At 40.6% G+C, this 16,425-nt stretch overlaps 1 protein-coding gene across 1 annotated transcript; it reads right to left on the minus strand.

Moving 5' to 3' along the window:
* Positions 1 to 5,434: 5,434 nt before the first annotated feature.
* LOC133366095 (vomeronasal type-2 receptor 26-like) lies at positions 5,435 to 14,314 on the minus strand. The gene is made up of 5 exons (XM_061588805.1): positions 14,027 to 14,314; positions 12,867 to 13,721; positions 11,039 to 11,266; positions 7,889 to 8,015; positions 5,435 to 6,339 (listed from the first exon to the last, which is right to left on the minus strand). Exons 1-5 carry the CDS (start codon positions 14,312 to 14,314, stop codon positions 5,435 to 5,437), a joined length of 2,403 nt encoding a protein of 800 aa, XP_061444789.1.
* Between the last annotated feature and the right edge of the window lie 2,111 nt (positions 14,315 to 16,425).

Here is a 16,425-nt window from a genome sequence, read left to right on the forward strand (position 1 = left end):
AGAGAAGTTATGGCTCCCCAGTGAGATGTCAAAAACCGATCAATCTGGCAAATCTCTTTTAAACAGCAACAATTTAAGTCAAGTAAAAGAAAAATATAGAAAGAAGGGTGCTTGCCTGTTAGTGCGTTCTCTCTTAGAAGATAAGATGAACGTTCGCTTTTCCAGATAGAGCTTGTTGTTAAAAATCCGTCCCACCTTCGTCGGCTGGACCTCGTCCCATAAATTAATGAGATCTGGTCGTCCCAACAAAAATAGGCTTTGAGGTTAATCTCTTCGTTTCTCCCTACCCGGGAGAAGTTTAATCAGTCAAAAAAAAAAAAATCTGACTGATATATCTGAATAAGCTTCTTTTGAGGCAGGAGCCCGTCTCAAAAGCAGGCACAGGCTAAGTCACCCTTCCCGGAAGTCCCTCATAGTCCTTCTCTTGAGGCAGCTCCCTTTTGAAGGCTGGAGGGTGGGGCAAGGCAGGTGGAAGCAGCCTCCCCTGATGGCAACAGAGTCTCTCTCCCCTCATAGTCCTTCTCTTGAGGCAGCTCCCTTTTGAAGGCTGGAGGGTGGGGCAAGGCAGGTGGAAGCAGCCTCCCTTGATGGCAACAGAGTCTCTCTCCCCTCATTGTCCTTCTCTTGAGGCAGCTCCCTTTTGAAAGCTGGAGGGTGGGGCAAGGCAGGTGGAAGCAGCCTCCCTTGATGGCAACAGAGTCTCTCTCCCCTCATTGTCCTTCTCTTGAGGCAGCTCCCTTTTGAAGGCTGGAGGGTGGGGCAAGGCAGGTGGAAACAGCCTCCCCTGATGGCAACAGAGTCTCTCTCCCCTCATAGTCCTTCTCTTGAGGCAGCTCCCTTTTGAAGGCTGGAGGGTGGGGCAAGGCAGGTGGAAACAGCCTCCCTTGATGGCAACAGAGTCTATCTCCCCTCATTGTCCTTCTCTTGAGGCAGCTCCCTTTTGAAGGCTGGAGGGTGGGGCAAGGCAGGTGGAAACAGCCTCCCTTGATGGCAACAGAGTCTCTCTCCCCTCATAGTCCTTCTCTTGAGGCAGCTCCCTTTTGAAGGCTGGAGGGTGGGGCAAGGCAGGTGGAAGCAGCCTCCCCTGATGGCAACAGAGTCTCTCTCCCCTCATAGTCCTCATAGTGAAGGCTTGATTAGAAGTCAGGAAGAAGGGGTGTGTAGATCAGAACCTCTGGGTGAGGCCGGCTCCCATTTTTCCATCTACTCAACTTGCCTGAAATATGACAGAGAAAGCCTTTTGCGGGAACTGGGGTGATCTATTGTAAGTATAGGATCTTAGCTGAGATATTTCAGGCAAGTTGAGTAGATGGAAAAATGGGAACCCTCTTGGAAGTTTCTCCTTCCTTTTTTATGGAGTTTAACAGTCACCAAAGAGGGGGGAAAGCAAACAGTCATCTCCCACCTCCGCAGGGGTCTACTCCTTTGAAGCCTTTGAAGATAAGGGAACTAGCCGGCCTCACCCAGGGGTTCTGATCTACACACCCCTTCTTCCTGACTTCTAATCCCAGGAAGCTGATAAGGAATAATAGCTAGGGATCAGTTACATCCTCCTACCCAGGTTGCAAATTGCTTGTCTAACCCTGAGCTGCGGATCTCCCCCCGTAGGGAGTCCTGGGTAATCATGGGCTCCCAGAATCCTCTCTGGTGGCCCATTTCAGCTTGACCAAAGTTAGCTATTCTTGACATTAAGATCAGGATAGTGGTGCACGATGAGCAAGGTAGCAGTTCCTATAATCCCCTCCCCACTAGAAGGAACAGTGTTATCGATAATAATGGCTTCTTCTCTCCTGATTCAGATAAGATCTGCTCCTCAGTCAGTACCTCTGTACTATAGTTACTAGGAGCATAGGGATCATTGGGGGAAAGGAGTGCAGTCATTGTTTTCATGCAGATGTTTTTAAGCTGCCCAGAGTTGGATTCTATTAAAATCTCTGCATTAAATCAGCACTAACAGCTCTATGCATGCATATTTCCTCAGAAATAAGACCTACTTCATTCAATAGAGCTTACTTACTAAAAACTAGTTTACACACATATTAATAGGAATGCAGCCTAAGATCATTTTTATAAAGAAATAAAGGTTGTGGTAGTTCAGAAAGAATTCTTTGAACTTTTAAAAATGTTTCTAACAAATGTAATGTTTATAACTACCCTGATTGATACGAAGAAGAAACTTTGTTGTCTCATTCCCTGAGATTTTGGCATTTTGTTTCCTCACTTTTATACTATTATCATGACAATATGTTTCTTTTAGGACAGTTATACATTGTATATTAGTTTTTGGTTTTTACCAGGTTTATTTTATCATGAGCGTTATTCAGGATTTTTTTTCAATGATGGTGTCATTTGTACACTGTAGTAAGAGTAAAATGTTAAGGTGGATATGACAGTATGAATCCTGAAAGTATTTAATATAGTAAAATAAAGTAAAAGGCTCCACCTACTTGCTTCGTTTGTCATTTGTACACAGACATAATTGCTATGTTATTTACAGTCAGAAATGCTCTTTAGACAAATGATCACTCCAACCCATTACTTCTTTCTCACAGGTTGGAACCTCCTTTTTTACTTAGAGAGGTGATGCCCCATCCAGAATATATAATCTGCAATAGCAATAGACAACACCAATGTGGAAGCAACCACATTTCTGACTCTCCAACATGATCCACGTGCTTCAGTCATTGTCAGCCGCAGTACACAAATACCCATGTTGAATTAGTGCTCATGCTACTGCAAGAAATACACAATATATGTTGACTTTCTTACATGCCAGGTTTGCTGAGTATAAATATTCTTTCTCACATCATTCATCATTGCTTTGCCTTTCAGTATAGATGAATGCATAGCACCAAAAGCATTGGCAACAGCACAGACATCATTATAGATGCTGTAGCTATGGCCTGTCACACTCATTGGAACGACATACTCAGGAAAACTCTCATGTTTTTCCTTTCCAGTGCAGGTATTCTCACTCACACTGCCCGAAATAGAGCCCCTGAATGTACAGCCAAAAGTTTGTGCCCAGAAGGCCTTGATGAAACCATCTCCCTTAGTGGTAGAAGGGTTTCTACTCTGAAGAAATGGTTGGAATCCTTGAAGTTCATTAGAGTGAACTGCAAATTATATAACATCATACGACACTTGTATATATATACCAACTCCTTCTGTTGACAAAGGATTTAAATTCCATGCCAAATGTCAGAATCCAAACTTAGCTTTGGGGCATTTGCATATTGCCTTTCATTTGTAGACTTAGTATCCATCTCAGAGCAGTCATGGAATGTGCATCCCCATTGAAGACACATTGGCTTTGCTGTTCATGACTATGCCATAAAATTTTATTGCACCTTTTTGAAAAATTTCAAGGTTAGCATAATAAAAATTACTGGTGATTCCATGACAGCAAAACAGGTGCCACTCTTGGAAAATTCTGGAACCATGTTCTGCATGAACCATTCTAAAACCATTCCATTTGCAGCAATATACACAAACCATCTCCAGTTGAATGCTGAAGTAGTTGGAGAATCCCCCTGTACTGATAGGCTCCATTAGGAACCATCTGGTAGAAAGGAATGAGTCTGGTTTTCTCAGGTATTACAGTAGCAGAGCCATACAGGAGCTAAAGATGGATGAGAAGTTCAGTCAGGGGAAAAATATTTACGTGCAATTTTCTATACATGAGAGAATGTGCATTTTTATCCTGTTTTTCATTATTTATAATTATATCCAAATCTCAAATATGAACACAGTCAAAATCAGCCAGAATCAGAATATGTGCCCTGTGGCATCCCACAACACCACTGCCAGTGTGCAGATACATAATCCTCCAATGCTATCCTCTGAACCTGACCACATAAGTAGGAGTGGAAGCACCATGAAACAGTTCCACCAACTCCAAACTTACTGACATAGTCCAATTTACCATTTTTGGGCAAGGTGATTGAGCGTGTGGTGGTTACACAGTTACAGACACACTTGGAGGAAGCAGATTATTTAGATCCTTTCCAGTCGGGCTTCAGGACTGGACACGGAACTGAAACAGCCTTGGTCGCTATGGTGGATGATATGAGGAGGGCGTTGGATAGGGGAGAACACACTTTCTTCATCCTCCTGGATCTCTCAGCGGCCTTCGATACCGTTGACCACGGTATCCTGTTAAGTCGGCTGGAGGGGTTGGGAATAGGAGGCACTGTTTTACGGTGGTTCTGTTCCTATCTCTCCAGCAGATACCAACGAGTAGCGTTAGGGGATGAGGTTTCAGACCCTTGGCTCCTCAACTGTGGCGTGCCACAGGGCTCTATCCTCTCCCCCATGCTATTCAACATTTATATGAAACCGCTGGGTGCCATCATCAGGAGTTTTGGGCTGCAGTGTCACCAATATGCGGAAGACACGCAGCTCTATCTCTCATTCAAATCCTCACCAGAGTTGGCTGTGGATACCTTGTCCAATTGCCTGGAGTCCGTAAGTGGATGGATGGGAGAGAACAGGCTGAAGCTAAACCCCAACAAGACCGAGGTGTTACTAGTGGGGGATAAGAGAAGGCTGGGAAATTTTGACCTGGTACTTAATGGGGTGAAATTACCCCTGAAAGACCAGGTCCGCAGCCTAGGGGTCATTTTGGACTCCCAGCTGTCTATGGAGGCTCAGGTTTCTGCAGTGAGCCAGGCAGCTTGGTACCAACTTCATCTGATACAAAGGCTGCGTCCCTACCTTTCTTTACACCTGCTCCCACGAGTGATACATGCCCTGGTCTCCTCTTGATTAGACTATTGTAATGCGCTCTACGTGGGGTTACCCCTGAAGACGGTCCGGAAATTACAACTGGTACAGAATGCGGCGGCACGCTTAATAAAGCAGAGCCGTCGCTGAGATCATGTTACCCCAGTATTGATGGAGTTACACTGGTTGCCAGTTGTGTACCGGGCCCAATTCAAGGTGTTGGTACTAACCTTTAAAACCCTATATAGTTCCGGCCCAGTCTATCTGAAGGAATGCCTCCAGTATCACCAAATATGCCGCCAAACAAGATCAGCCTCACAAGACCTTCTCTCGGTCCCACTGGTGAAAACAGCTAGACTGGTGCGGACCAGAGAGAGGGCCTTTTCGATCGTGGCCCCCACCCTCTGTAACTTGCTTCCTTTTGACCTTCATCACGCCTCCTCCCTGATGGCTTTTCGCCAAGCTTTAAAGACCTGGCTGTTCAGGCAGGCCTATGGGATTTCGGGGGTGGGTTATGTCTTTATATTGTATTACTGAAGGATGGTTAGATGAATTGCTGTTAATATTGTAATTTGCTGTATGTATGTATGACTAACTAGGGTACCCTGTTGTAAATTCCCACCACCACTATATTTTTAATTTGGGAAAGGGCTGAATGAAATATGCCAGGAATTCAAGGGCTGAATGAGCTATTGAGAAAAACACATCTTCAGTGTTTTCCCCTCGTAATTAATTTTTCCCTGTTGTTCAGTTCAGGCCTCAACAAAATAATGTAGCATTTTGGGGAAAAGATGCATCCCAGCAACCCAGCACTGGAGGCTAAGATGGAGAAGATCTCCACAGCTACCATATATTTTCCTTTGGTGCTCATGTAGGTTGGAACAAAAGACAACCAAACACTGCAAAACACCAGCATGCTGAAAGTGATAAATTTGGCTTCATTGAAACTGTTGGGCAATTTCCGGGCAAAGAAAGCCACAGTGAAGCTGAGAATGGCCAGCAAGCCCATGTAGCCCAGAACACAATAAAACATTATTGGGGATGACTCATTACATTGCAGTATACTTTCTTCTGCCACTGAATGTGTGTCAATATCTGGGTATGGGGGAGAGGTTGCCAGCCACACAAGGCAAATGCCTGTTTGAAGAATTGAGCAAAAAAGTACAATGGAGTTGCCTAGCCTTTTCCCAACCCACTTATTGATCCTGGATCCTGGCTGGGTGGCCATGAAAATCAAAACCACAGTGATGGTTTTTGCCAATACAGAAGAAACAGCCACTGTGAAGACAATGCCAAAGACAGTTTGGCGGAGGAAACATGTCACCTTCTCAGGTTGGCCAATGAATAACAATGTAGAAAGGAAGCAGAACAGGAGGGAGATTAGAAGAGTGTAGGTAAGGTCCCGGTTGTTGGCTTTGACTATGGGAGTGTCCTGGTGCTTCATAAATATTCTTAGCAGTGCAGCTGTGATCAAAGAAAATGAAAGGGCACAAATGGCTAAACTGGTACCCAAAGGTTCTTCATAAGATAAGAATGTTACAATTTTGGGAATGCACAAATTCTGTTCCTTGTTTGCATATTGATCATGTGGACATTGGATACAGTCAATCATGTCTGAAAAAGATGGGAATATACAGAAGTGTCAAATTATAGGCGTCACTTATGACCTTCTTTAGAGAGGAAAAGGTCTGCAATAATTCACATTCATAGTAAGCAGGATCTGTTGGATCAGGCCAATGGCCCATCTAATGGAGCATCCTGTTCTCACAGTCAACCAGATGCCTTACAATGAACAAGAGAGTTCCACAAAAAAAAGTCTATATCTGTGTCTTAGTGTCGGCTTGTGTGTTTGAGAGTTGGGGATTTGCTTCTGGATTTTGTACATAAATGAAGCTAATATGGAAAGATGGGAAACATTTCTCAAAAGAGGAGTGTACCCCCCCTCTCTCTCATTCACAACACACTTAACAGTGTTTTCCCCCACTGTAATTAATACAAGTGTGCAGATTGGCAATGTAATTGTGGAAAAATATTGAAGATGAGTAACACTGAGAACATGCTGTTATAGAAGCGATTGGGCAAATAATCTCAACGTGTGCACTCATCTTGCTCATATCTTCCTCTAGATCAGCCTTTCCCAACCAGTGTGCCTCCAGATGTTGTTGGACCACAACTCCCATCTTTCGTGACCATTGGCAATCCTGGTTGAGGCTGATGGGAGTTGTGGCCCAACAACATCTGGAGGCACACTGGTTGGGAAAGGCTGCTCTAGATCAAGGGTGGGTAGCCTCTGGTCCACAGGCAAATCTTGGCCTGCAGGAGTCCAGTTTGATCCACAAGGTCATTTTTCATAAATCAGGACTGCCCACCCATTATCTGACATCACTACTGACATCAGCTATTGGGCGGGACGAAAGGATTATATCAAGTACTGGCTTGTACAACCAAGGAAGCAGGATTTAATCTCTGCTCACTATGACTATGGGGCAACTGCCTGCAAGCTTTTTGCAAATAGCAGAAGGGATTTCAGACAGTCCCCTTGCTCCTGTCCTATGGATGCTCAAACAGGAGAGATGGGACTGTTTGAAACCCTTTTCCAAACAGAAGAATGGTTTCAAACAGTGCTGTGCTACCTTGGAGATCCTGACAATTGGGAGATCCTGACAATTTAAAGCACAACATCACCTGATGTTATAGTGATGTCATGTGATTAGCAAGTGGATGGCTCCATTCACCTGTCTAATTTGACCACCAGGTGATGGGGACATAATGATCAGACCCTTCAGCCATGTCATATTCCTCAACCCTGCTCTAGTTCAGGGAAGAACATTTTCTGTTGAGGGTCATATTCCCTCAGAATAATTGGTTGATGACTGCATGCTGATGGTGGGCAGAGCCAAAGCCACAAGTGGACACTCTCTTCTCTCTCGTCACGTCATGCTCTTCCCTCCCTCCCTCCCTATTCCTTCCTGTTTCCAGGAGAGGAACAGATCACTGTTGCCAGATGTCTGAACTAATCACTTGCAGACATCTTTTCAAATTAGGTTGAAGGCCACATGAAATAAGACTGAAGGACACATATGGCCCCAGGGCCTCAGATTCCCCATCCCTGCTTTAGATTGTAGATGTTATTTCTAATAACACTGTGCACTAAAATCCTCACCTTCATGGTTAGATATCCATCCTTTTGGACATAGATTGCAGTCATAGCAGCAGAACTGTTCCCCTTCCTTCCTTTTCTTCCTATAGCCAGGGTAGCACTTCGCATTACATAAAGAAAGTGGTTGTGTCTATCAATCAATAGAAGAGGAGAATGTTAATCTTCAGAGGAACAGTTCTGAATTTTTTAAGGTTCAGAAAAGAACCCTTTTTATTGATCAGAAGTGTTCCTACACCACCTTCCATCTACAGAGATACCAGGGTGGTATACAAAGAAAAAAACAAAACCTAAAACAGTACAATTAAAATAAAATGACTTCATTATGTACAAAAAAAAAAAAGCAGATCAGGCTGGATACTAATTAAATATAAATTAGACCTTAAAATGTCTGGGGAAATTGATCTGATTGATAGATGCTAGAGAGAAAATTAGATTCATAATATTTGCAGCCAAAGAAAGGTGCTTCCTTTTGAAGCCTTTTTTGGAAATTTATTGGTGCATGTGTCACACTCGTGTTTTCTCTCTAGATGTAGACCATGTGGAAAAGACTGCCTGGTTCATTATGAAGGGACTTCCTGTTTCATTTTGAAGCCATTTTTGTTTTCTTCTTTCATGGTAGAGAAGGTATTTTTGCTGAGATAAAAATTCTGAGAAACTTGGGATTTTAGTTCAGCTGTGATTGGGCAATAGTTCTCCGCTCAAAAGGAAAAGGTAGCAGCAAAGACAGGAGTTTTTACCTTTTTTTCAAAATCAGGTTTCATTTTGTATAAAAATGTTATTCTTTCTTTTTTTAACTTTGCAAACAACATTTAGAGAGGAGAGATTAACTGATTTCCCATCCATTGGGTGGGGGGTATACATGGATTCATATGAGTGGCTTGTTCCCAGTGATATAAGTATCTAAACAGTCTATTGAAGGAAGGAAGGAAGGAAGGAAGGAAGGAAGGAGCACAGGAGTGTTTTGCTGCTTGCCTCTACCAGCCTGCCTCCCAGCTTCTCTGGTGTCTGGAGACTGCCATGCCAGACATGGCAGATACTGGGTTTATGGCATACTTGCATCTGGTACTTATTGCCACCTGCCTCACTGTGCCTGCAGCCTGCCTCCCATGCCCACGTAGCTGTAGTTTTAGTGAAGTAGTTCAACTCTGAATATTTAGCATCAATTGCTCATAGAGAATGGTGCCGTGCTCTGTCATACAGGTAGTGTGCCACCTGACTGTCTCTCCCCTCTCTGCCTGCCTGCCCACCCACCTGCCTGGTGTTAGAATGAAGTAGCAAACTTTAGTGATTGTCATACTGGACATTGGGGCAAATGTGGTGGTGCTCACTTAGAAAATGCTGGACATTCAGGCCTTTTGCCTCTCCTACATGCCTCCATGTTAGGCATGGAGGATAAATCAGGTTCAGTTCACATTTTAATGTGAACCTACATTATTCATGGTTTCCAAAACAATACATGAACCAAAATGCAGTTCTCTAATTCTCTAATTCTAACATGTACAGAAATGCATAAATATGGTGCTAGTGCCTGTAAATGGATATATTAGTCAAGATAATGTAAAAAATGTGTAGAGGGAAAACTATGTATGCCACAAATTCCATACAAAAAGGTACCTATTAGAAACAAAGTACATGAAAATGCTGATGAATCTTAAGGCAAACCTACCTAATTTGCAGTTCCAGAAACAATAAGCTAACTGAAAAACAGCTATCTTTAGAAATTTACATTTCTTCAAATTTTAGTCAATTCTCCAGCCCAAAAAAGTGTCAAAAAGTGAATATTATGAAAAAGTGTGCATAAAATGCATTTATTTGCAAAAGAAAATAGCATATAAATGCATTAAAATTGGGTGAGTCCTTGAAAAAATAGTATATTGGACAAAATTGTACACAAAAATGTGTACATTAGGAGACATACAGTGAAATGCTGCTGAATTCTCATGAAAACCTTAATTAATAAAAATAAAAAACTGATGTGGAAATGTGGAGAACTGAATTTATACTAGACTCCATGGGTAGAAAACATTGTAAATTACATAATTCAGAATAAAAAAGATTATCACCTGCTCCCATGTGACTCCATAACTGAGGGTGATATGCTGCCTCCCAAATCATCCTAATACAGTGACAGAAGGAGAGGGGTGTTGCAAATACAATGCCTCCCAAATGCATTGTCTCTACTTCCCCTAATAAAATCTCCCTTAAGTCACTTCCAACAAGGTCTAAGTTGTTTTATTGCTCACTGATGGCCCAATCATGACACACTGCTGCATATGTACTGTCAGTGCTCAGTACTGAGCTTCCCATAAAAGCTTTTTTACAATGAAAACAAGAAAAACTGATGAGGTAATAGAACTTCAGCAAAAAGGTGTGCTAAATTGAGAGCCTGAAAAATGAAGGTTGAACATCTTGTTGTTGGATATTGAGTTGTAAAAAAATTCTGAGCAAGCAGCTCATTGGAGTTAGGAAATTGTTTTAACTTTCTTTGTGCCTGTGGAGGCACAAGTAGGTCTATGATATTATGGGACTCTGTCCACTTGGGGCATTAGCATTTAACAAGGCAGCCCTTGAGTGAAGGAAATGACCTGGTACTCTGAGAACCTCCTATTGTAAACATGCAGCATTTTTTTGAAAGAAATAAAAAATAGGCAGTCAGCACACACATACACGAGCGCGCGTACACACACACAAACACACACTGTGCATCTATTTGTCTGGAATTTCACATGCTTTAATGACTCACAAGGGGCTATCAGTCGTACAAATCTGTTTCACTTCTTTCAAAAAGGAAAAAGTTATAATTCTTTGATGATTTCATCATGATTAGTGAATGCAAAAGCACAATACTTTGCTTTTCCTGAATTGGGAATCTGATTTAGACCTGAGGTGAAACAGGTGCCCCCTGAAATGGTCTGAGTCAAATCATGATGATCTCCAAAGCACTGAATCAGGATCCAAACTTAATCCTATGCTTGGTGCACACCATTAATTTACATATGACAATTGTTTTGAAACATATTTGTTTGTACTTGAAATTTATTGTAATATATTTGTTATTTATAAAATTGAGGTAAAAACCCAATTCTGTGTAACTGAGTCTTAATGAAGGAATTGTTCTATTTTTTCCCCAAAACTTGTACCTGAAAGTCTTACCTGGTTAAACCACTTGTGCCATATTATGGCATCCTCATGAATGGTAAATGCTTCATCTGGAGGAACCTGGGGATCCATTCTTCCAATTTTCACTCTAATGAAAGATTGGTTTGGAAATGTGACCCAATTTATCACATCAAATCCTGCAACCAGGTTCCCATTCTCATCAAAGGAAACGTTGTCTCCAGCAGTGTTGTTAAATATTACAGATTTCAGAAACTGATGGAGCTACGTTAAAAAAGAAAAGAGAAGATGGGTGGTGACTGAAGACTTAAGGTGGTATAGTTTTTTTCTGCCATGGTGCTCTAGTTACGGAACATCTTCCCAAAGAGAAGTCACCAATCTTGGTGTCTTTCTGCATCACAGGAAGACCACCCCAAAAGAGCCTCACTTGAGGCCAGCCTAGATGTCATTCCTTCATCAGCAGACCTTTTATCTGCCTTTGCTTTGTAGATCCTTGGATTTTGTTTTCACAGTGATGGCCTTCTGAAAGGCTCCAATACTCTTGATTTTTTAAAAAAGTAAGCCACTTTGAAAGTCATCCAACTATAGAGCACTATTTAAATAGACTACTTTTGGTGGATGATTGAATGGCTATGAATAGCTTCATTTGTCTCATAAACTGAAGATCTTTTGCTTCTGCGTATAAATATAGATGGGTTTAATAATGTATTAAGTCTGATGTTATGAACCAACTAGACTGCATGAACAGAAGGCTGCATTTCTCAATCACATCAAATTGTGCTCTCAAATATATATATATTTACTAAAAACAGTACCTCTCTCCCATTTCCACAGATACTGTAACTTTCCCATTGAGACACCCAGAACTTTCCTAAGTGTTGCCTGCTTCTGAGGATATGCTTCCCCCCCCCCCTGCAAGTAGGTTCAGTGGGAAGGTCACAGTGGAAAAGCACAGTTCTACAACTCTGGATCCAAACTATTGTCTGACATCTTTTAATCTAACATTATCTAACATATTTTAATCTGTTAGTAGTGATTGTGATTTATTTTAGATACTTTAGGTTATATTGATGTTTAAAATATTTTTTAAAATGCTTTGTATGGTCTTAAATGTGTAATTTGGATTTTATGATTAATGTTAAGATGGTAATGTTTAAGATGATTTTTCCAAATGTTTTTCATTGTTTTAAATGTGTAATTTTGTTTTGTTTTTTACAACATTGTAAATCACTTAGAGGCTTCTTTTGAAGTATGAAGAGGTATAAAAATTAATTAATTAATTAAATAAAATATCATCACCACCTTTGAAAATGTTTGTTTATTCCTTTATCTTGTTACTTTTAGGATAGTTATGCATTGCATAATAGTCTTTTGTTTTTGTTTTACTTCATCTTTACTCTGATGGATTTTTTTAGCACATTATTCAAAGTATTTTTTAGAGTGAAGGTGCACATTCTTACATTGATGATGTTTTTTATTAATTTTTTGCTAATGCTATTTAAAGTTTAAAAAAACACCTCTCTTTAGGCAAATGTTTGAGGAGCACTTCATCCCCTTACTTAATTCTGCACTGATTGAAAGTTTCTCTTTAATCCTTTGTGGTGATTGTGAGGCGTCCTTCCCAACCACTTACCATATATTCATTAATATAGGAACATCACAGTGATGCCCTCCAAGACCACATTAGTTGCAATAGCAAAGAGATGAGCTACATCATGAAAGTAACTATACTTCTGCCTCTCCCACATGGTCCACATGCCTCAGTCATTATCAGCAGTGGTACAGGAATACCCATATTGCATTAGTGTTCCTACTGCTGCAGGAAATATACAAACCAGGCTTGAATATAATTTGACTGTCTCACAGGCCACATTTGCTGAGTATAAATCTTCCTTTTCTCTCTCTTTATTGTCTTGCTTTTGACCATAGATGAATGCATGGCATGTAAAGCATAAGCCACAGCATAGACACCATTGTAGATGCTGTAGCTGTGGCCAGTTACACTAATTGGAAATACATGCTCAGGAAGGCTCTCCAGCTTCTCCTCTCCAGTGCAGGTATCCTCACTCATACTTCCCAAAATGGAATCCCTGAATGTACAGCCAAAGGCCTGAGTCCAGAAGTCTTTGATGAAACCATCTCCTTTAGTGGTGGAAGGATTTCTGTTCTGAATAAATTGTTGGAATCCTTGAAGTTCTTTAGAGTGAAGTGCAAATGATATAGCACCATGGAAGATTTGTATATCCCAACTCCTTCTGTTAGCAAAGGATTTCAACTCCATCCCAACAGTCAGAATCCAAACTTTGCCTTTTGAACTTTGCATTGTTCCTTTAATTTCTAGGCTTAGCACCCATCTTAATGTTGTCATGGATTTTGTGTCTCCACTGAAGACCAACACATTGGTTTTGCTGTTCATGATTTTATCATGAAATATCATGACCTTTTTAAAATATTGTTTCCAGTTATCTTCATAAAATATACTAGTGAATGATTCCATGACAGCAAAACAGATGCCACTCTTGGAAAATTCTGGAAGCATGTTCTGCTTGAACCATTCTAAATCCATCCCATTTGCAGCAAAGAATCCAATCCATCTCCAGCTGAAATACTGAAGTAATTGGAGAATCCCTTTGTACTGATGGGCTCCATTTGGACTCATCTGGTAGAAGGAAATGAAATTGGTATTCTCCATTATCACTGAAGCAAAGCCATACAGGACCTAACAGTATGTAGAGGTTAAGGGAAAAAATAATTTTATTAGTGTTGATTTTTATGAGTAACAGAAAGTGCATGTTTATATTGTTTTTTTTAAAAAAATGTTTGTAATTATATTCCTCATATATTAACTATGTGAAAATTTACCAAAATCAGAATTCAGTATTAGTAACCCAAGGAAAATGAAAACAAATAAATGGTCACACTGATAACTACTTGTTGACATGCAATGCACTCTTTGTCTCCATACCATAAATTCACATGGAAAAACATGGATTTTTTTTTGTCCTCTGCATACACACATCCTACCTGTGGAATCTTGTACAAACCCAGAAGATTTGGTTTCTGGGGAAATAGTGCAGAATTCAGTTCTTCAATAGCTGCTATTAGATTGTCCTGGATGCCACACTTGTAGTTTGGGAGAAGTCTGTTCTTCACAGAAATAAGTTCCATAGCAGAATTATATGTCCACCTTTCACTCAAATAGCTGTCATAAATCTTGAATCCAAGTGTAATATTGGGTAGCATCTGGGGATTGTCATTGATTTCCTTGACAGCAAATGCCAAAGCCAGGATGTGTTGGTAGTTCTCAGTCATTACACTATAAAGAGAGTTGCATTATCTCTCACAAGCATATTCTGCAGACTCTAAAATTGTTGCAACTGTGTTGTGAATCTTTTAAATTATGATTATTCATTCCTCATTTATGAGACAGACTTTAGTCTAAAGTGGGTTATACAGTAATAATGCAATGAAATTGTATCAGCATGCATATCTAAAAAAATCTATTAATAGGTAACCTGGTATACTATCTCATTAAACTATTTATTTAGGGTTGTATCCAGAGTAGATCCATTCTGCGTGATGAGAATGAGACACACAGAGAGAGAGAGATTCTACACATATGAGAACTGGAGAGGGGATGATTATATAGCAGGATGTGTGTGTGTGATGAGTGATCAAATAGGTTGATCATACAGCTTGAACAAACTGAGTCAATTTCCAATTTTTATGGGAGTGGAAATAAATGTTCCATTTCTAGAGTGCAATTGCAAATAATATATGGGGACTTTGCCCATTACTACACAACAACAAGAGAAGCATATAGTGAAAGACAAGATGGTGGAGGCAAGAGCTAAAAACTGAATGGAGCTTTTTGCTTGATGTTTGGGAATGGAAAAGGAAAGGAAACTTCCCCTCAAATGGGTGTGAAGTTTGAACAAAATTATCACGAGAGCTTTCACATACTTCAGTTGCCATGGTGACCAAAGACTGTTTTGTTGCTGCTGCTTCTCCTGATGGTGCACTTTAAGAAAATCCATATGGATTCTCATAAGAACTACAAAGCTCTCTCTGCAGCCTGTTGGAGACTTGAGCAGAATTTTGATAGGAATGATAAGAGAAGCCTGGCCAATAGTCTGAGGAGTGTGCCTTGTGGCTGCTTCAATCATCTACAATGTGTTTTCATAGGGCAAAATGAGGAGGGGGCACCACATCCACCTTTCATAAACTCAAATAAGCAGAGCCCCCCAAATCATTTGTAAAATGTAAAATCATTTCATGCTTCAAAGCCTCACTACATTTTATTGCTGACTTTGGGTCAGGTTTGCACATCTCCACAGTTACATCTCTTCCCTGTCAGATCAACCCTAGAGAAAGATGTGGTTTATGTTATAGCAGTGAAAAACACTATGTAGGCATAGCTGCAGATCATATCTTCCCATATGATTGATATGCTACAGAATATAATCTGGACAGTGGTATATAACAGGATAGAAATCCATATACAAACACCGTAGGTAGTACTGGTCCTGGAGGATAACTGCTGAAGTTGTTTGGAGGGACAGGGAATGAGGTCTGATGAATAATTCCTCCACAGATGAAATCTCCTGGCAGATAATACTTGGGAAGAGTAGGCTGGGAGTGTAATATATCACATTTAAAAACCTGAGACTGGCAGGCACTCTGAGGCAGCAGCAACAACAATAGCAATACTACTATCTCCATCCTTTGTGGAAATCTGCCATCTGAATACAGATTCTCCCATTTGTATCTATGGCACTATAATTAGAATTTCCATGATTGCACCAGCATGACTTTAATGTTTGTTTTGTTTGTTCATAGCCACAAAGCCAGCAACATAAAGCGGAAAATAACAAAGTAATTAAGAGTGTCTTGTCTGTCCCGAATTCCTTTCCCATAATTCTGGTGATGTGGGGGTATATTTATACTATCTTTCCCAAAGTTTGTTTTCTGTGTTGGTTTTGGCCACCGGAACTCCAGAGGGAGTTTTGAAAGCAACATAATTAATTGCAGTCCTTTTGATAATTGCAGGATACTATCTGACATTACAAGAACAGACATTTGTAATGTCTAAACAGACCTATTATATCCCTATCAGTTGGAGAATAATGGCCAGAAGGAAGGTTGGCCATTAAGGACCTGAGTCTGGAGCCAGGAAATATATTGTTTTAACTCATAGCAATAGATTGATGGAGAATATGATGAAAATGTTTTTATTTCTGCTATTCTGGAAATAGAAAATTAGCTTTATTAAATGTCATTTTGAATGCTTTTCATCTTATAGCTAAGGATGTGCAGAGAATGGAATGGGGTTGCACATGTGGTGGATTGAGTGGGCTGCACCTTCATGCCCCAGCATTGCACATTGTGCTACCCCCAAGAGGCAGAAACTTCCTTAATGGCAC

This window comes from Rhineura floridana, chromosome 11, assembly GCF_030035675.1.
Source record: "Rhineura floridana isolate rRhiFlo1 chromosome 11, rRhiFlo1.hap2, whole genome shotgun sequence".
In the NCBI taxonomy this organism is placed as follows: Eukaryota; Metazoa; Chordata; class Lepidosauria; order Squamata; family Rhineuridae; genus Rhineura; species Rhineura floridana.

Bases quoted from the DNA above. Each gene is read 5' to 3' on its own strand.
- LOC133366095 (XM_061588805.1), bottom strand. From the start codon at position 14,314: ATGACTGAGAACTACCAACACATCCTGGCTTTGGCATTTGCTGTCAAG. The intron at 13,722-14,026 runs GTAGGATGTGTG...ACATACTGTTAG, and splicing joins GTTTGTACAAGATTCCACAG to GTCCTGTATGGCTTTGCTTC. The intron at 6,340-7,888 runs GTGAGGATTTTA...CATCTTTTTCAG, and splicing joins ATGGATATCTAACCATGAAG to ACATGATTGACTGTATCCAA.